Genomic DNA, 15,939 nt, shown 5'->3' with positions numbered 1-15,939 from the left:
GTGCAAGTAGCTTAATTTTGGTTTGCTTTTGTGAGTGGGTGCCTTTGTCTGTTATTTTAGGCTTTGTTCAGTTAATCCTCTTCCCAAAAGGATTGAAGGGGATTGGCAAGGATTGGTTCGTATTTTGACTTTATCCCCCTCAAACCCCTTCAATCCACTCGGATTCATACGCAACCGTACAAGGCCTTAAGGGGCAGTCTTTCGGTATGAAATCCAATTCACAAGAACTAAGAACAGAATTTCCGATCGAATGAGGATTTGTGGCTCTCGGTGCTATACCCCTATATGAATATAGCATTAAAAATAACATTAAAAAGTTCTAAAACATTCTGTAATTTTAGGATATTAAACGTGGGTTTCATTATATACCTGTGCTCAGTTTCGTGGAAAATGGATGCCTGTGGTAATCTCGGTAAAAAAAAGTCAAAACATTCCTATGTATAGAAAAGACCACGGCCACCCATTCGCGACAAAATTGAACATGGGTATCCCAGATTTGATATCCCAAAATTTCAGAATTCTTTAAAATTTCCCCGTGTTTATTTTTAGTACTATATTGATATAGAGATGCGGAGCTCCAATGCATTTCTCGTTTCCCTTTTCCTTTCTTCGGAGAATATCTGAACTTAAGACTACAGCGGTGGCCCATAAGCCCATGGACATTCGTGGGCAACATCTTAGTTGTGCATGTAACTCTTAGGGGTCCGTTATCACCTAAGGGACACTTTTGTGGTTTGAAAGAGTGCCAAGTAATGCGTCTGCCGCTGTCACGTGTCGTGTGCTGGCTTCTCTCTCTGAATTATAGTTTACTTACATTTTTGTACGCATTTTCAGGATTTAGATGGGATTTTTTTGCTTTACAGGTTTTGCTTTGTTTTTCTTAGGCTTTGGAGATTTTTTAACCTTTTTTTCAAGCACGGTTGCGCTTCTTCAAAAGAAAAAAAGTGCTTGCACAAGAAGCACAAATTTGCTTCCATGAAAGCTCAGTTGTGTTTGTCACAAAAGAAATATGTGCTTCCAAGAGTCGTTCTCGTGAAATCACAGAATTGCTTCCATATGGTACACAACCGTGCTTCTCGAAAAAAAAGAAAAATCAATGCTTTCACAAGAAGCACAATCTACGCTTCTCGCGCGAGCACAAATTTGTTTTGGCAAGAATTAGAAAAAAATGGAAAAAAACGCAACTTTTCTTGCGGATTTGGTTTTTATTTCTTTCCTATTCATTTTTTAGTTGCTAGTTTTTTTGGTATTCTTTCTTTTTGTTTCTAGTTTTCTCAGTATTAGGTTTGTTTGTCAAAAAAAATCGTCGAAACCTATTAGTGTGGGATCTAATTTCAAAAATCTTGACATGAGAGATCCAATGATGAAAACGGTGCAGGACTTAGATGCACGGTTCAAGATATAAAACATTATGAACAAATGAATGTACAAAAAATGAAAAAGAACTCTCAGGTTGCGATAAGTGACGCACAAACAATGCGCCACTTGTCAGTGTGTGAGAAGATGGGGACTGTCCTTTGCTAGAGATAACCCTTCACTAGTGGATTCGCTTGGACACACGTCCTCTCTCTCCTAGTTGGCAACAAATGTGAAACCCGAATCCTAAGCGCCAAATAAACTATATATAGTATTTTTTTTGAGACAAATAAACTATATATAGTAGCGGGCGCACACACCTCCTCAGTCGTTCCATGGTGTATGGGCTGCCCGCCCATTCTTTCGGCCCACCGGTTTTGCGAACCTTCTAAAAGGTTTCCACCAGTTAATTGGCTGTTTTTTTGTTTGTTTTTCCTTTTACTTTTTTTGTTATAAAAATTGAACATTGTTTTTTTAAATCACGAAACAGTTCAAAACCATGATTTTTTTTCAATTTTTCACAAACTTTAGTTAAATTATGAATTTTATAATTTTGGGAATATATTTTTCGAACACATTTCTTAATTTTAAAACTATATTTAAATTATCTTTTTCCAAATTTAGTATTTAAAAAAACATCTTCATGAACCTTTTCCATTTTCAAAAGTTTTTCAAAATTTATGAACCTTTTAATATTATGATTTTTTTGAGTTCATGAGTAATTTTCTCATTTTTAACTTTTTTAGTTTATGAACTTTTTAAAATTCGCAACATTTTTCCAATTCATGAACTTTCCTTGACTTGATGATCTTTTTTTTAAACATAAAAAAATATTTCATGATTTTCTTCAACGATGTTAATAAGATCTTATGATTTTTTTCCTACAAGATCAATTGTAGAAAAAAACTAATGGGTGAAGTGAGCCGGCAAGGGAGCGAGCAATTTGCACGAAGTTGGGCCGCGACCCGCTTACATGCACGCGAGCGCCAGCTTGCTAGATGGCGCTTAAGGCGCTCGGAAGGACCTCTCCGAATGAAACCGCTATTCGCCGAATATGGACATTTTGTGAGCCCTTAAAGCATCCACAATGTTGCCAAAGCCAAATATAACACATTATTACGTTTTAGCATGGAAGGTGACGACGAGAAATAGATAGGGCAGTGCTCCTTCAGTAAGTCCAAGCTTGTCTTTGCTCTTGAGTAGGAGCCTTTATTCTTCCTTGGCTTTGTTGGCCATCAAGGTGATGGAGGTGAATAAGGGGAGTTCTTAGATCAGCCGTTGCATAGTAGAGGATTTGGTCTTAAAAGGAAGCAATAGATAGACAATATTATTCATGGTGGCTTTGTTGGAGTCTAACTTAACAATACTGAAAGCATTTTTTTTTCTTAACTGGAGAACGTCTGAGGTAGGGGGGATCCCCTTTCACCTCTCTTATTCAATATACTTGTAAATATTTTAACTAGAATGCTAGTCAAAGCTTTTTTGAAGCTAATCTAATTAGTGATCTAGGCAAGTGTTTGGCGAACGAGTAGAGTTGCATCATCATGGGCGTTTGTCGTGAAGAAGCTACGACACCCACCACGAAGCATAGGCGATGGAGTGCCCGCCGAATTTTGACAACACGCCGACTATTCTTCTGGTTGAAGGCGGGCGACGGGAACTGCAATGTTCTTGTTGACAGTTGCTTCATTCATTCCTATTGGCTTGGATGTTGCCGATAGGAAGGTACTCCGGCTAAAACCTAAGTCCATATACTGCTTTCGGCATCAACTTATGTTGGCGGCTTTGATATCCCAAGTGGTTTGTCCCCGGCAACAGTAGAGCCGCATCTGAGTTGAGGTCGTTTGGACCCAATTGGAACACTAGATCTTCTTCCAAGGTCCTTGTCACATATTTCAGGGACTCGGTTGTAATTTTTAATTCTTATGAGTCCTTCAAATATATTGATGAAGCTCTGTGGGTCCGTCAGGCCCATCTGTTGTTTAAAAAAAGGAAAATAAAACAAAATGATACGCGCCTCCACCTGGCTGCTCTTGACTCGCCAATGGTCGGCTGTCGGTGCTCCGCCGCCCAGCCCGCGGCGGCTTCTTCCCGCCGGTCGTTTAGAAAACTGTCATTCTCCCTGTCGAACAAAAAGGAAGCCCATCACAAGACGCCGAACCGAATTATGGACGGCCATCTAGGGCCCACATTACAAGGTTGACTAGGATCGCTGCCTTCTTTTCTTTTCTTTTCTCGACACAAGTCGGCAGGTAGGTACCAAAAACAAAAACCAAGTCGGCAGGATATGGAAATTGCTAATTGAATTGAATAAAGAAATATTCAAATTGGAAAGAAAAGTGGTCGACGACGAATTTAATACGTACTGTTACCAAATGGATGGAGGCCACTCTTTGGCACTACAGCCTTGTTCTTGATAATGACAGGCAATCCAATGCTTAATTCAACGCCAGCTTAAAGCCCTCAATTATTGCCACTTTAATCCTGGAGAGAAGCCGGATGCTGTGGCTACAAGAAGATCCCTGTCAGGTAGGTGTTGTGTTCCTCATCCTTCATTTCTCCTCTCCTTTCCCTTTCATGGCCGACTTGTCAAGTTCCTTTTCTTGGTGTTGAGTCATGCCCAATCCCAACGAATCAACTCGAAGCAAGATCTCTGCTATCTGAAAATATCTGTGTGAATCATTCTTCTGATTTTTCACGGATTTGGTAGTTAATTTCCAGAGGTGTGCATAGGTTCCTCGTTGTTGCTTGATCTAATCGCCCTGCGCCATGGCCGGAGATGACGAAGACGAAGGCGAAATGGCGGCGTTGCGGGAGGCTCTGCGGCGGCAGAGTCTTGCCGTCGAGATGCTCAAGGCCGAGCTGGAGGAGGAGAGGCAGGCGGCGTCGTCGGGGGCCGACGAGGCGCTGGCCATGATCCTGCGGCTGCAGGGCGAGAAGGCGGCGGTGCGGATGGAGGCCGACCAGTTCCGGCGGGTGGCGGAGGAGAGGATCCTGCACGACGAGGACTCCCTGGCCTTCCTCAAGGCCGTCGTCTTCAGCCAGGAGATGGACATCACCTCCCTCAAGAACCGCCTGCTGGTCGTCTGCGGCAGCAACGGTCCCCACGCGCCGCCCCCCGGCCGGGACGGCGTCGTCGACCTCCCCTGGCTAAGGAGGCTGGCCCAGAAAGACGTGTCCTCGGGGAGGAACGCCTCTCTCCCGGCGGCGCGGCTCGAGGAGCTGTCCTCGGATTTCGATGCCGCCGAGAGCGTCGGCAACAGCAGGCCGGCGAGGACGGTGTCGGACATCGGGGAGGTGATCCGGAGGGAGAAGGAGTGGGTGCGGTCCAACGTGAGCCACCAGGCGTTGCCGCCGAGGCTGCACCGGTCGTCCTCCCACCGTCTCCCGCGGGCGCCGAGCTACTCGGCGCAATGCGCCATGCCCAATGTCCACGACAAGTTTGAGGCGCCGGAGAGCGTCGCGTCCCATGCCCCTCCGAGATCCAGCAGGAGGTCGTCGCCGGAGATAATCTCCGAAGAAGACGACGTGATCTCGTCGTCGACGCGGCGCGGTGACTGCAACGGCCCCAATCCAGGAGACGAGCACGCAAACGGCGCCATTGCCGATCTGGGAGCCGGCATTGATGAGATCAAATCCAGCGTGCAGACCCTCGCGACCGAGCTCGGCAGAATGAGGGAAACCAGCATGTCCAGAGGCGACGCGCAGATGCACGTGCTGGCCGAGATCTGCGCAAAGCTCGACGCCATGAGGCCCATGGGCATCAGCAAGCAACAGAATGTTGTTCATGGAGGCAAGAAACACTCCATCAGAGAAGTAGGCAGTTCTTCTTCCAAGGGGCCGGTGGCTCTGCCACAGAGTGAGCTTCTGATGAACCATTTCATTGAGGTATGTGCCATGATCTCCTCTGCTCTGCTTGCTAGGCCCTTGGCCAAGGTTGCTGCATCCATGTCACTATTTAGGTGCTTCCTCGTTTTCGTTCTAGCAGTTTTTCTACTGTATAAGCAACGCAACCCGCTGTGGTAGACGTCAAAGCTTTTCCCTCCCAATTTCCATTCCTTCACTTTTTTGACAGTTATTTTTGTAATAAAAGACGTCCCTATGAGACAATGCTGAAACAAGATCGGCTTTCTGTTCTTGCTGTCCTGAAGAAATATTGCAGAGTATTTTTACCATGGCCAATTTACTATTGACACTGAAATTTGTGACGGTGAGTCAACTGTACTTCTTTTGACCATTTGTTTTCAAAGAAATACCCGAGAATATTTTTGTCCAAATTAATCACTACAAGAGGCGTGTTATGTATTTCTCTCTCTCTCTCTCTCTCTCTCTCTCTCTCTCTCTCTCTCTCTCTCTCTCTCTCTCTCTTCTATTCATGGTCTCTTTGATTTGCAGAAATATGATTGTAATGTCATGACCATCTGGATCTTATAGGATTTTGGTTTGTTCGATAGCATCACAAAAAAGAAAATGATTCTTATCAAGACATTTGAGTGGATGCTAAAAATCCTATGAAACGTAGTACATATGAATTTTTATAGAATTCAATCATATGAATCAAACGACCAATGTAGGAAAAATTCCTAAGCACTGTAATCCTCTCAAATTTCTATGAGAATCGTTTGAATCAAAAAGGCCCTCGTGTGTGAAACGTATGCTTGTTACTACTACTCCATACCACCTTGAATTGCATCATGTGGAGGACACAAACTCCCTAAAGAGCGTTCTTTTCTTTTATCAGGTTTTTATTTGTTCATTTCAATAAGTACTTCTTCTTAATTATCTTAACAGGCAATGATGTACATACCGTGAGATCTGTGAAAGGCTAGATGCTTCTTATTGGTTTTGGAGTTGATGGATTGACTGAAGATTGTTGATTTCTTTACCATTGTCGCCTTTTTCTCGGCGAAGATGATTGTACATGAGAGCTTGTGTGATACCGTTGTGGTGTTCTGTTAGGCATAGGTGTGCTGATTTTGTTAGCGTCACAGGAGATGGTGACGTTGATGTAATGTTACCAGATTGATACCTGTACAAAGAAAAGGACAAATGACATCTCTGGACATATTTCCATCAGTAAAAGGAATTTTGCTCCCCCTCAAATCTAAATTAATTGACTCAGCCTCTAAACAGCATAAATGTACATGAACATTGGATAGAGGTTGAGTCAATTAATTTAGATTGAAGGGAATAGCACAACTCGGATTTTCACCTCGGGCCTCACAGCTTCACAAGGTAGCGTGCCATTGGGTTGGTGCGAGCATTCCACATTTTAGGCTGGTTGTAATGAGGAGTATCATATACTAGTATCATGCATATGATACTAGTGTATGATACTATCTTCCTAATGCATAATATCATATATTAGTATCATGTAATACTCTATTTATTTTTATGCATGACACAAAGTAACATAACATTTATTATGATACGGTATCATGATATAATACTACACCTTCTCTTTCTTCATTTAATGCTATGACATCTCATTAAAATTGCCTAGTTGACATGCATGATACTAGCTATGATACTACCATTACAACCACCCAGAGTATTTATTTTAGAATTATAGTATAATTGATCCAACTGTATGTGCGTACGGTACGAGTGTTTGTTTCTGTAGTGTGTTAAAAAAACTCATGAACGTTAAATATTGTATAAGAGACCCTAAATTCATCTTTTTTGTCGAGAGCTACTCAGATGTCCAAATGATCTAAAATTTGAAGACCATCTTACGCACCAAATTATATTCCATGTAAAATTCGGATTTTTTTTGAATTTTTTAAGTATTTTTTTATAATTTTCTCTTCACCGGATTCTCAGAAAAGGATATTCATACGTAGGAGCATTTTTGTCCATACCGTGTCAAAAGAACTCCCGGCGGTGGCAAGCCTCCGCTGAAACGGATCAAACCTGCACTCGGCCATCCACCGCCGCATCGAGAGCACTCCAGAGCTCCGCTAAAAGGCGTCGGACCAGACCCTCCTTGCCACCGCCGAACGTGCCGCAGCAGCCCCACACATCGACGGCGCCACCGCCACGGAAGGGCTTCCCGACGGCACGCACTTGCAGTTCCATCAGCGCGCCAGGAGCCAGCAAGCCACCCAGGCCGCGCCGGCCACCACAAGGGCGGCCGGATCCGGCAGCAACACGATGGCCACGCCAGGAACCGGGCGCACTGCCGTCCGTGCGAGATCTGGGAGCCGCACATCTGGCCAAGGCCACCCCGGCACGAGGAGCAGAGCATCCCGCCGGCCGCGCAAGGTATATATGGGGCCACGACGCCGTCGGAGGAGGACATGCCGCCGCGCGACAAACGGGCCGCTGGCCACGGCCGGTGCACCGTAGCTCTAAATAGCACGCACATTCCGACGCCGACATCAACGTGGTCGAACTACGACATTGAACATATAAACCTTGAAGAACTGCTAGGCAAGACCGAGCTATCCACGTCGCCCTATAAACTCTCGTGCCACCGTCTGTTAATTCCATGCCCCGTCAAGGGCATTTTCGTCATTTCGCATACGGTGTATAAAAGGCAGCCGCTCCGGTGGAGGTAACCTACCCTTCCGCCCATCCCATACTCGCGCCGCGCCCCTTTCCTCTCTCTCCCGACCGCGCCTCTCTCCTCTCTCTCTCGACCGCGCCCCTCTCCTTTCTCTCCTGACCGCGTCCGCCTCTCCTGCCGCCGCCGCACCTCCTCCACCCGGCCAGCCTCCGCCCGTAACCTCCCCCCTTCTGTTTTCAGAAGAGAAGGGAAGGGAAGAGAAGAGAAGAGGAAGAGCGAGCGGGTCAGGCGACGGGAAAGGAAGAGAAGATGGAGAGCGAGCGGGTCAGGTGACGGCCATGGCCATGGCGCTCGCAGATCCGCCGGCCCCGTCGTCGCCGCTACGCTCGCAGGTTTCAACTCTTCTGAGCTACTGCTGCAAATGATATTTGGTCCCCATAGCTTCTACGAGGACCAGAAGCGTATGTCTATCATTAGAGCTTGGATAAGGGCAGGTGATGTAAGGGGTCTCGTCCTAAAATCATCTTTATTGGTTTGGATGATTTTGCAGGTTTCTTTCAGCAGCCTCTCCTCTCGCCTAGCGAAGGCGGAAGATGCAAGCGGCAGCTCCTCACCTAGCCGTATGGTGATGGATTCAACGGAGAAGAGGAAGCATGTTCCCTCCATTGCCTGGTTAGCTTTGCATCTCCACCATGTCTAAAGTTTATGGCTTCTTCTTCTATCATTTTTGTTATGCCCTTAGCAAGTTACCACTACTAGGAAAAGGATTATAGATGAAATTGACACTAATGGCGCACCAGACATGTGATGCGCCACGCATCATGTGTTGGTGCGCCATTAGTGTCCAAATACTAATGGCGCATCACATCCACGGTGCGCCATTAGTAAAAAAAATTTAAATTTTTTCAAAACTACTAATGGCACACCGTGGGAGTGGTGCGCCATTAGTAATTTTTTTTTCAAAACTACTAATGACGCACCGTGGGAGTGGTGCACCATTACTAGTTCACCCCCCCCCCCTCCTTGGACCGCCTTTTCAGTTAAAAAATAAAAAAAATGATGGAAATGTCAAAAAAATAAGTTTCCCATATGATATGTGGTCTAGTTGTTGTGAAAATTTACAAATATGAATTTTGATTTTATTTGCGAAATCTCTTGAGAATTTGTAAAATGAACATAACTTTTGCGTACGAACTCGGATGAAAAAGTTTTTTATATGAAAAATCATCTACTCGAAAAGTTACATCCGAATTTAACCCGCTAAACATTTTAAAAATCCTCAAAAACCTAACAGAAAAAAGATACGGGGCTTTTAAGATCTGGAGAGGCAAAAAAATTCAAAAAAATTCAAACTTACTAATGGCGCACCTACCCATGGTGCGCCATTACTATCTTCCCGCCTTCAAAATTCAAAATAAGTAAAAAAAATAAAAAAATACTAATGGCGCACCTGCCCATGGTGCGCCATTAGTATCTTCCCGCCTTCAAAATTCAAAATAAATAAAAAAAATAAAAAAAAGTTAGTAATGGCGCACCTGCCCGCGGTGCGCCATTACTATGCCGTATATATGGCTGGGCGTGGTCCTCTCCTCCTTACCTCTTCATTCTTCTTCTCCACTCCACCTCTCCTTCACTCCATCTCCTCCTCTCCTCCACTCCATCTTCCCTTCTCCCCTCCACCACACTACCCTCCTCCTCTCCGGCGACCTCCTCCTCCCTCCTCTCCTCCCCTCCCCTCCCCTCCCCTCACGGTTTCTCCTCCCTCCTCTCCGGTGAGCTCCTCCTCCCTCCTCTCCTCCCATCCCCTCATGGTTTCTTCTTCCTCCTCTCCGATGCTTCGGTGAACTCCTCTCTGGCGACCTTCTCCTCCTCCTCTCCGGCGAACTCCTCCTCCTCCTCCTCTCTGGCGAACTCCTCCTCCTCCTCCTCTCCGCGAGCGCCTCTCCGGTAACCTCCTCCTCCTCCTCTCCGGCGAACTCCTCTCCGGCAAAAGAACACGGCAAAAGAACGTACAAGATCCAAAAACAGGAACAAAATTTGAAAAAATATCGTGCCAAAAAACGAGCAAGAAAACAAGCAAAAAATGGGCAAAAAAATCACGATCCAGATCCAAATTCAAAATTCAAAAATAGCAGTGGCGCACGGTGAGGGTTAGACGGTGCGCCACTACTATTTTCCCGCCTTCAAAATTCAAAACTACTAATGGCGCACCAGTGGCCTATACTAATGGCGCACTGTGGCCTATACTAATGGCGCATCAGTGGTGCGCCATTAGTATACCAGATACTAATGGCGCATCAGTAGTGCGCCATTAGTAAAAAATACTAGTGGCATGATACTAATGGCGCACCAGTGATGCGCCATTAGTAGGCAAAACTGGTGCGTCATTAGTAGCCCTTTTCCTAGTAGTGTACTGTCCTACACATTCATGTTTGTCTTTGCCTAAAAAACCACATAATAATTTTATAGTTTTGTCTGGTCTTAGCTTTCTTTGTTTCAGCCAATCTAAACTGTAGTCATAATAATATCACACTGCATTCAGAAATAGCAAGAGGAGATAAAGCTAGGTGCTGCAAATAGGTCGGTGGTGAACCTAATTTTTAGAGCTGACCCTTGCTTGAAAGTTGGATGTTCTCCCTGTGTCTATAGATCAACAGAAGGAACACCTAAAGGCCCTAAGATCTCTACTGTTATCCATCATTTGTTTTCTGTCCGTCCAGGCGAATTGGCTCACCTCGCTATGGAATTAGGAGAAGTCAGTTACTTGATCAGACTGTTTAAAGTTCCACGGTTTTTCAATATATGTTAGGTCTGTTCAGAGATCTAAAAGACTATCAGGATACACAAATTCTGAATGCGGTATGGAAGTACGTGTTGTTCTATGTTCTTGGGCACCTAATAAGCTTAGGAAAAACACTGCCAAGCTTGCGGCAGAAAAAGATACAGATGCTCACAATTATTATCTTCTGGTGACCATTTTAGGCTTGTTTCAGGAAGTAAGTATGCAAGATAACTTCAGGCAAAGTGTACAGAGGCTACAGCTGAAGCCGGACTTTGAAGGTTGCAGGTTGGTGGATCATCAGTTATTATCAGGTTCAACCCCTTTGCCATGTAATACTGTGGCGACACTGTCTCTTATGTATAATTGTGCACGCAGGTTTCTGTTGGAACAATCACTGAAAATGATGATAGACTTTGTCTCACATGTGCCGCTCACTGATGAGAAGTAGACTGAAGTGAGTGGTGCTAGAGAAGGAGTGGCCGAGAAAGTACACCAATGATGCCTGCAAGGCGAGCAGAAGAAAGCTAAGGAGATGCTCCGTGTAGCCCCTAAGAAGCAAAAAGGGAGCAAAAGAACAGGTCCGCTTCAAGGGTAAAATCCTCTGTAATCTCTAATTGTGCTTTTGTGAAAATATGTGGATCAGTTAGATGTTGGACACGATTAATTTACTAATTATTGTTCGTACCTGTAGAAGTAATTTTGGATTAGGCACATTGTGGTTTCCTAATAGGAACTAAAATTATGTCCAGAAAAAGAGGAGAACTAATTACAACATGACTTGCAGTTCCTTGTGTTTGATTCCTTATAGATGGACGTTGGATACAGGAGTAGAAGGGCCATGAAGAAATTATAGTAGAAGGGCGATGCGAGCTACTGAGTGTTGAATTAAAACTTGGATTGGATAACCAAAAGCATAATCAGAAAATTGGGTCAAACGCCTCTGCACCGGCATGGCGGCCGCCGTCGCGGCGCTGGTCATTTGCTCTGTCCTTCTCCCCCTCGCCTTCCTCCTCGGTCTTCACCGCAACGGTAAGCCACCTCCACCATTACCTGCTTCCCTCGTCTGACTTGCCTCGGCGGATCTGTGCTGATTCTGTGTTTGTAGGGCATGGATCAGAGGAACGCGCAGCCGTCATCATCAGCACCATGAGATTTCCCGCACCAAGTTTTGAGCTTTGTTTTCTTTCTCCTCAGCTTGCTGCATTTTTTGCTACCTCAGAGTTTGCAAATTTTCTGATGAATTTTTGTGTTGTATTTAGGAGGTAGGTCTCAGGAAGCACAGGCATTTGGATGGTCAGATTCACACGCTTCTCACCTACTCATTTGTTCCATGAACAAGCCCTCGACTTAGGGCATCTAAAATTGCAGCTTTCTTGTGTGACGATTAGTCTATATCATCCTTATTTGTTTACAAAGCCATGAAATTTAGTTGTCTATTTATCTGTTACAATCAATTGGCTCATTTACCAATCTTCTGATGGCGCTTTATCCAATCATGTGTGCGTGCGTGTGCGCACGCGCATGTGTGTGTGTGTGTGTAGGATGTTAATCGGTACCTTGGTTTTGAGTTTCAAAGTTGAAGCGATTATTATGCCCAATCCCAAATGAACATTATTGTTTCTCTGAACTTGATCTTCTCAAATGGACACGTCAGGTCATCTGTCCTTACTAAAGGGGTTAGTTGCATAATCATACATGATTCTATGAGCAAATTATCTTCACTGATCTATTTTAGAGAGATGTCTGATTAGCTGCACAAGCATACATGGTTCCGTAGGTAATTTGTTTACCCTGATCATCTTGCTATCCAGTTCTGTTGGTATGGTCTGAAACAGATTCACAAGTATTTATGATGATCGTTTGCATGGTGGGTCGTGCTAGCAATGTGCTTTGCGTATACATGATTCAAATATTTGTTAGGTGTTTTAGTTTACACATTTCTCCTAAAAATCTGTATATGTGTATGCAGTCATTTTTTAATTGGCTTAGTTTACACATTTCTCTTGAGAATCTTCATATCGAACAGTAATAGTATGTATAATATAGGTTCGTATTTTTCCATTACTTCTTGCCCAGGTCTTCTATTTCTATACCATACTGTTCTCGTGTCATTCCCGTTAGTTCTTATAGGGCCTGCAGATCAGCTCAGTTACTCCTGAAGACAGTTTAATGATGTTCATTCTTTCAGTTTACGAAAATCTCTGCCTTATAGGGCCGGTTCATATTGGCATGGAGGAGGCACGGAGGTTTATTTGGCTGGCCTTGAGGGGGAGACCAAAGCAAAACTTCAACATGTTCAAGGTGCATATACTCTGCTACTTGTGTTCGTCTCCCTACCTAACATGGAGCACTATACATTTTGCTCAATAGTTAGTTACTTACTTTACTGAAAGTTGTGATAGTCAGAGCACATACATGCTTGATTTTACTTCAGTTAGTAGCTGTATCCAGTAGGAACTTATTTGTGAAAACTAGACCTGGAGAAAGTATGCAACCCTGTTTTGTGCAGATAACTACTTTTGGTTACATATTGTTGGCAAATTTAGTAGGCTTATACAATAAGCTTCTTCATTGATTTGTTATTCCTAAACCTGTAGTTACGGAGATCCATGAGTTTCATAGAACATATAAACGTTGGTGGGCAACCCGCCGTTCTGGGGGCCTTCGCGCGCGCGCACGATCGCTGGCCGTTCGATCAGCTTCTTCGATCGTTTTTCACCCTCGATTTTTACTATTCACTTCTATCTTTTGTTACAACTTTAACTGCTTTACCGGGTGGCTGCCATTGGGCCCATAAAATCATTGGTCCATGCAGCAGCGGAGTGCTCATCAACTCGGTCTGTGACAAGCAGCAACAGCATCATCATGGTCTGCCCCCTCCCACCCTCTCTCGATTTCCTATCTTCGCTTCCCTGACCACGTCTCATCTCTGTTGGGTCAAGGTTGGGTTGGAGCTACAGCGGCCAGCCACCAGGACGACGCTGACAGCCAAAGAAAGCTCATTCCCCACCGCTGACAGCCAAAACCGCTCTTGTGCTCATCAAGGTCCCTTTCACCTCTCTAACCTCTGTGTTAAGTCTGTCTGGTTCTAGGCCGATTAAGGTTTTTTGTTTTGTTTTCGCTTCCACTCTGTTTGATTTAAGCGTGGTGGCCAGATCCTCTTCAGATGTCCAGTTAAGACACCTACCCATTTCTTCTCTTTTTTCTCTTGAGAGGAGAGGAGAGGAGAGGATGCTAACTAGCGAAGTACTATACTACTACATTTCAAACCATAATAAGGTCCTTCAGTAAAAACAAAACAAGATTTGCAGCGTCGCAGTAGCAAAATTCCAGCATCCACTAGCCACACAAAAAAGTATGTGTCCAGTGATAATATAACGAGAGAGGAATTCAAGGATTAGTTTATTATTAACCTATGTAGTGTATGCACTGGTAGTTGATGGAGTTTCAAGCAACAAGCATGGAGCACCTTCTTCTTTCTATCATGTCACTTATCTGATAACCTGATAATTTGGTAATTCTCTCTGTAATGTCATTCATATACCTGATAAAGCCAATTTCTTTGGGCTCTCTGTCATTCATATGTTCAGTAATGCAATCTGAATTATTATGTAGAGGTTACTCCAGTCCTCACTATTCTTCTATTTGTCTCTGTTTAGTGTTTTACTTTTTTTATCAGCGGCATAATAGATAACCATATCTACATTTGTCTCTGTTTTCTGTCAGGTTAATCAATGTATAGGACTGCACTTTTGTGTGTCCTTTCCTTCAAGCTGTCATTCAAGAGAAGAGAGGAGCGAGGCCTCGATCCAGACTCAGGAGGAGACGAGGAGCAACACCTATTTTTATTGTCCGTCAAGCGCTATTATACTTTGCGGTTCCAGCCACCTGATCACTAACCTGAATAAGTAAGTAGACCATTTTATATGATAGTCTTGCTTCCTTTTGTGATCACGGATCTATGTTAGATCCGGTGAGAAAAGGCGGTTTCCAAGCAGAGGATGCGGCAGTGTTGGCCACGTTTGGTTTTCATAATCTAATAATGTATCCCTTCCTATCTACTTCCTGCGTGTACCACGTTGTAACTAAGCATCTATGTACCAGTAGTAAAGAGTTGAGTGTCTGAATATTCTCACAATAGTTGTCTCCCTCTCGCCCTTTGCGCCATTGGCGCAACGAGTCATCTAGTTACTCAAAGGTCAAAGCACACTCTGGAACACAATCAAGGCAGAGAAGCGCCCCGGTCGCCATTACACCGCCGGAAGTACTTTGGCCACCGTCTTTTCCCAGCCGCCGGCGACCCGGAGCTCCCACTTGCAGGCAATTACGCACCCTTTCCTCTCGTCGCCTTCGTACCTCAGGCAGTGGGCCGCGCAGTCCATTGCACGGACGATGCTTCTGGCGCCGCTCTCCTCCACAAGGCGCTTCCAGCTGCAGGTTATCACGCACCGTTTCCGCTCGCTCTCATCGCCTTCGTACTCCCGGCAGCAGCTCATGCAGTCCGTTGTACGGACGTTGTTTCCGGCGCCGCCCTCCTCCACGGTACCGTGCGGGCACCCCGCATAGCACAGGGGGAAGTCCTCGATGCTTCCTGCCACGCATTTGCCTATGCAGTCTTCTTCCTCTTGCTTCAGTTCCCGTCCGGCGACCAGCAGAAGCCCAGCGAGCAGGAGACACCCCACAGCGCTACCCGTACACTTGGCAGCCATGGCTACTGCCTGCCAGCGATTTTACTTGGCTTAAGAGATTGGAGATAGCACATGATGAGATGGGCATGGACGGACGAGAAGGTGCAGTATTTATACACGGCGAGGGGGGCATGACGACGTGCACGGCGACTGAAGAGGCGAGAGGTGCCTGGCATCGATCCGACGATCGCGCACGGCGTCCCGTGTCCCGTGTCCCGACGAGTTGACATGAGCTCGTGTCCCGGAGTACAATATTTTTGAATCGTTTGCGAGCCAGACCTGGATGGGGCATCTGATCCATGGCCACGCTCAGTTAAAAAAACACATATGGCAAATCAGATGGCGCTTTTGACTTCGAGCACGGCCATGCACGGCTTGGTTTTATCATCAGTGACAGAAATGGATTGTCCCCTTGGTGTGTGTGTTTTTTAAACAAGGCAAAAGGCTTGCCATTTTTATTGAATAAGAAGAAGGTTTATGAGTCTTGGCCAAAGATCAGGTTACAAGCATCATTCTCGCGGCATTATATTACACAAATATTTCGCCCCGGCAAGGCATCACAACGAAGTTTTCGCTTTGACGCGAGTCACAAGCACCCTGACCGG

The 15,939-nt window shown here is 45.1% G+C and overlaps 1 protein-coding gene across 3 annotated transcripts; it reads left to right on the top strand.

The window, feature by feature from the left end:
- Positions 1 to 3,648: 3,648 nt before the first annotated feature.
- LOC125510675 lies at positions 3,649 to 6,567 on the top strand. 3 transcript variants are annotated; one of them, XM_048675922.1, is made up of 2 exons: positions 3,649 to 3,885; positions 4,090 to 5,549. In XM_048675922.1, the coding sequence occupies exon 2, from the start codon at positions 4,126 to 4,128 to the stop codon at positions 5,380 to 5,382; it is 1,257 nt and encodes a 418-aa protein (XP_048531879.1). In that variant the 5' UTR covers positions 3,649 to 3,885; positions 4,090 to 4,125; the 3' UTR covers positions 5,383 to 5,549. The 3 variants fall into 3 exon arrangements, with proteins under 3 accessions (XP_048531879.1, XP_048531878.1, XP_048531880.1); XM_048675921.1 differs by having other exon boundaries at positions 4,067 to 5,549; XM_048675923.1 differs by lacking the exon at positions 3,649 to 3,885 and adding an exon at positions 6,148 to 6,567 and having other exon boundaries at positions 3,894 to 5,244.
- Positions 6,568 to 15,939: the final 9,372 nt, after the last annotated feature.

Source organism: Triticum urartu, chromosome 5, assembly GCF_003073215.2.
Source record: "Triticum urartu cultivar G1812 chromosome 5, Tu2.1, whole genome shotgun sequence".
Classification (NCBI taxonomy): Eukaryota; Viridiplantae; Streptophyta; class Magnoliopsida; order Poales; family Poaceae; genus Triticum; species Triticum urartu.
This window is presented reverse-complemented; position numbering and strand designations above follow the sequence as displayed.

What these genes read in the sequence shown, in the direction of transcription:
- LOC125510675 (XM_048675922.1), top strand. Translation starts at nt 4,126, where the DNA reads ATGGCCGGAGATGACGAAGACGAAGGCGAAATGGCGGCGTTGCGGGAG.